Below are 2,520 nucleotides of genomic sequence, written 5' to 3' on the forward strand. Positions count from 1 at the left end.
ATCTAATAAGCATGTCACACCAATATTCTAATAAACAAGACATATCAATAATCTAATAATCATGGCACATAATCATGACAATAATATAATAAACAATATATGACAATAATATAATAAAAAGCTACTCCAATAATCTAATAAAGAAGCTATACCAATAAACTAATAAACAAGACTTATAGTATAATAAAAAAGCACGTTAATCTAATAAACGAAACCTGACATTAATATAACAAACAGGGTACACCAATGATCTGATAGAAAAGGCACAGCAGTAATCTAGTAAACAAGATATAACAATAATATAATGAAGAAGCTATATCAATAATCTAATCTAATAAAGCGCAGCAGTTATCTAATAAACAAGATGTGCCAATAATTTTATCGCCTTGAATGTCATACAAAAATACTTATTAAAATAATTTTACTTCCTTGAAAGCTGTTGTTTGTAAAGTAGCACTAAATACTGAATATTTAACTATTTTCTTATAAGTTTCTCAGGCTAGCGAAAATATTATTAGCCAACACTGGAAATTCGTTATTTGTCTGATCTTGTAGCTGGATGTGGTGAAGGCATTAAATATTGTTGCATGGTATAGGAGCGACAGACGTTCTAAAAAAGGTTACTATATATATATATAGGAATATAATATAACGTAACTAATAGATGAATAAATAACATTAGAAATTCTATAAGGAATTACTATAAACTAAATTTTGGTTTCAATGCTAGCCACCAGGAATATTTAATTATTTAAAAAATAGGATGAGACACATTTTTATCAGTTCATGTATCATTTCAGAAATTCTAGTAGCTTGTAAACAATGTTTCTGAAGCATCTACTGGATAGAGCTTTAAAATCATAAGAATTTTATCAAAAAATGAAAAGTAAGCAAAAAATAGACTACTGATAAAATACCCATTTTAATCTAAAGACGCTTCCCAGTGACTCATTGGTAAGTCTTCAGACTTACGACACTTAAAATCTGGTTTCGATACCCATGGTAGGCAGAGCACTAACATCCCATTGTGTCGTTTTGTGCTGAACAACAACCAGCCAAACAAATTAACCTAAATATAACAAGAGAGAATCCTCAATAGCCGCGGCTGTAATCAGATCTCAAATCTGTCAAAAGAAGGAGCTATGAGCTAAAGTTTGTACTTGAAAAAGAAAACAAACTCAGAGCCATTTTATGAACCACTGTGCCGCGGCTTAAAAACTGAAAAGCGCAGTAGCAGATCTGCAAGTAAACATAAGTGTTAAAAAATTACAAACATAGTTAAAAAGTTCAGTTGCTGACAGGATTTTTTAACTGCTTTGAATGTAGTTACTAATGTTTAGATGATGACAAATTTAGTATTTGTAGTCTGTATTAATGGTACCAGTACTAAGGCTATCCCCCACCGTCCCTAATTTGGAACCACCGCCCACGTTGCACGATAAGAGAACGACTATTTCTCTTATAAAACACCCTCAGCTTAACTACCAGAAATATTTGATGGTATCACACGAGTTCGAAATCCGCAGCTCTATCACAGGGTCAAACCGCTCGCGATAGGTTAAGAAGGCACAAGGCTATTTACGGAATTAAATTTTTGTATTTATATTGTTTCTCTAAACTACTCATCTTACTATGAAACCTGAAAGTGTTTTTCTCTGATTATTGCATGAGGATAAAACATAGATGTGATCCGGAATGTTTGCGCTCTGTCCACCGCGAGAAAAATCGAAACCCGAAGTTTAGTGTTGGAAACCATATAGTTACCGATGAACCACCGGGAACTTTTTGTATGATTCATTTTATATGAATATAATTCTATTTATTTTGTGTCATTATTTTATCAGAGAAGATATCCATGTTAGTTCAGCGACAAATGGGTTGAAGAATATGATTAATAATTCATAAATAATCTTTTAAAATACTTTATAAGGCACAAATATAACACTGTATTACTGATTTACTGTTCACGCAATAACAAATACTAAATAACATTTACTCAAGAAAAACATTTAATATTGATTATTATGCGCAAAATGCAACACTTATTATAATACAGACCACGATACTTTATTTAGTCTGTGTTGTTGGTTTTTGTTTCTTTAGCTCCGACTATCATTAGCTGTTCGTGTCAACATTATTACTTCCCTGGTGGTGAGAAACGGAACTCTTTCTCCTTGTTGGCCTCCTATTGTAAGGGAAGAATCTTCAAGGTTCACAATAGCCTAACAGAAAGTAAAGAATAATATGTGTATATCATTTTGGGTTAAAACTTTAATAATAATTTTGCAAAGCATTAATAAGATTAGAGTAGGCGTAAAACACACAATAGTTAATTCCAAGTACGTTAAGACTAAGTATGTTTGGAATAAACATTAAGCCATTTTAAACTGTGATGCTCTACCACAAATCAGAATATACTGCACATCTGACTTTGTTCGCGCACATAAATGATAATGTCAACTTTCAGAAAGAAAAATCTTAATATGACAAGCAGATAAAAAGTAATGGTCAGTGTCTATA

General features: G+C 31.6%; 1 protein-coding gene across 1 annotated transcript in view; it reads right to left on the bottom strand.

Moving 5' to 3' along the window:
- Window positions 1-2,099: 2,099 nt before the first annotated feature.
- Window positions 2,100-2,520, bottom strand: part of LOC111085632 (protein DDI1 homolog) — an 18,448-nt gene continuing 18,027 nt past the window's right edge. Inside the window, exon 7 of the mRNA XM_022385156.1 lies at window positions 2,100-2,222. Within this exon, the coding sequence (XP_022240864.1) occupies window positions 2,100-2,222 (123 nt within the window). The remainder of the gene's footprint in view (window positions 2,223-2,520) is intronic.

Source organism: Limulus polyphemus, unplaced genomic scaffold (genome assembly GCF_000517525.1).
Source record: "Limulus polyphemus unplaced genomic scaffold, Limulus_polyphemus-2.1.2 Scaffold519, whole genome shotgun sequence".
Lineage (NCBI taxonomy): Eukaryota > Metazoa > Arthropoda > Merostomata > Xiphosura > Limulidae > Limulus > Limulus polyphemus.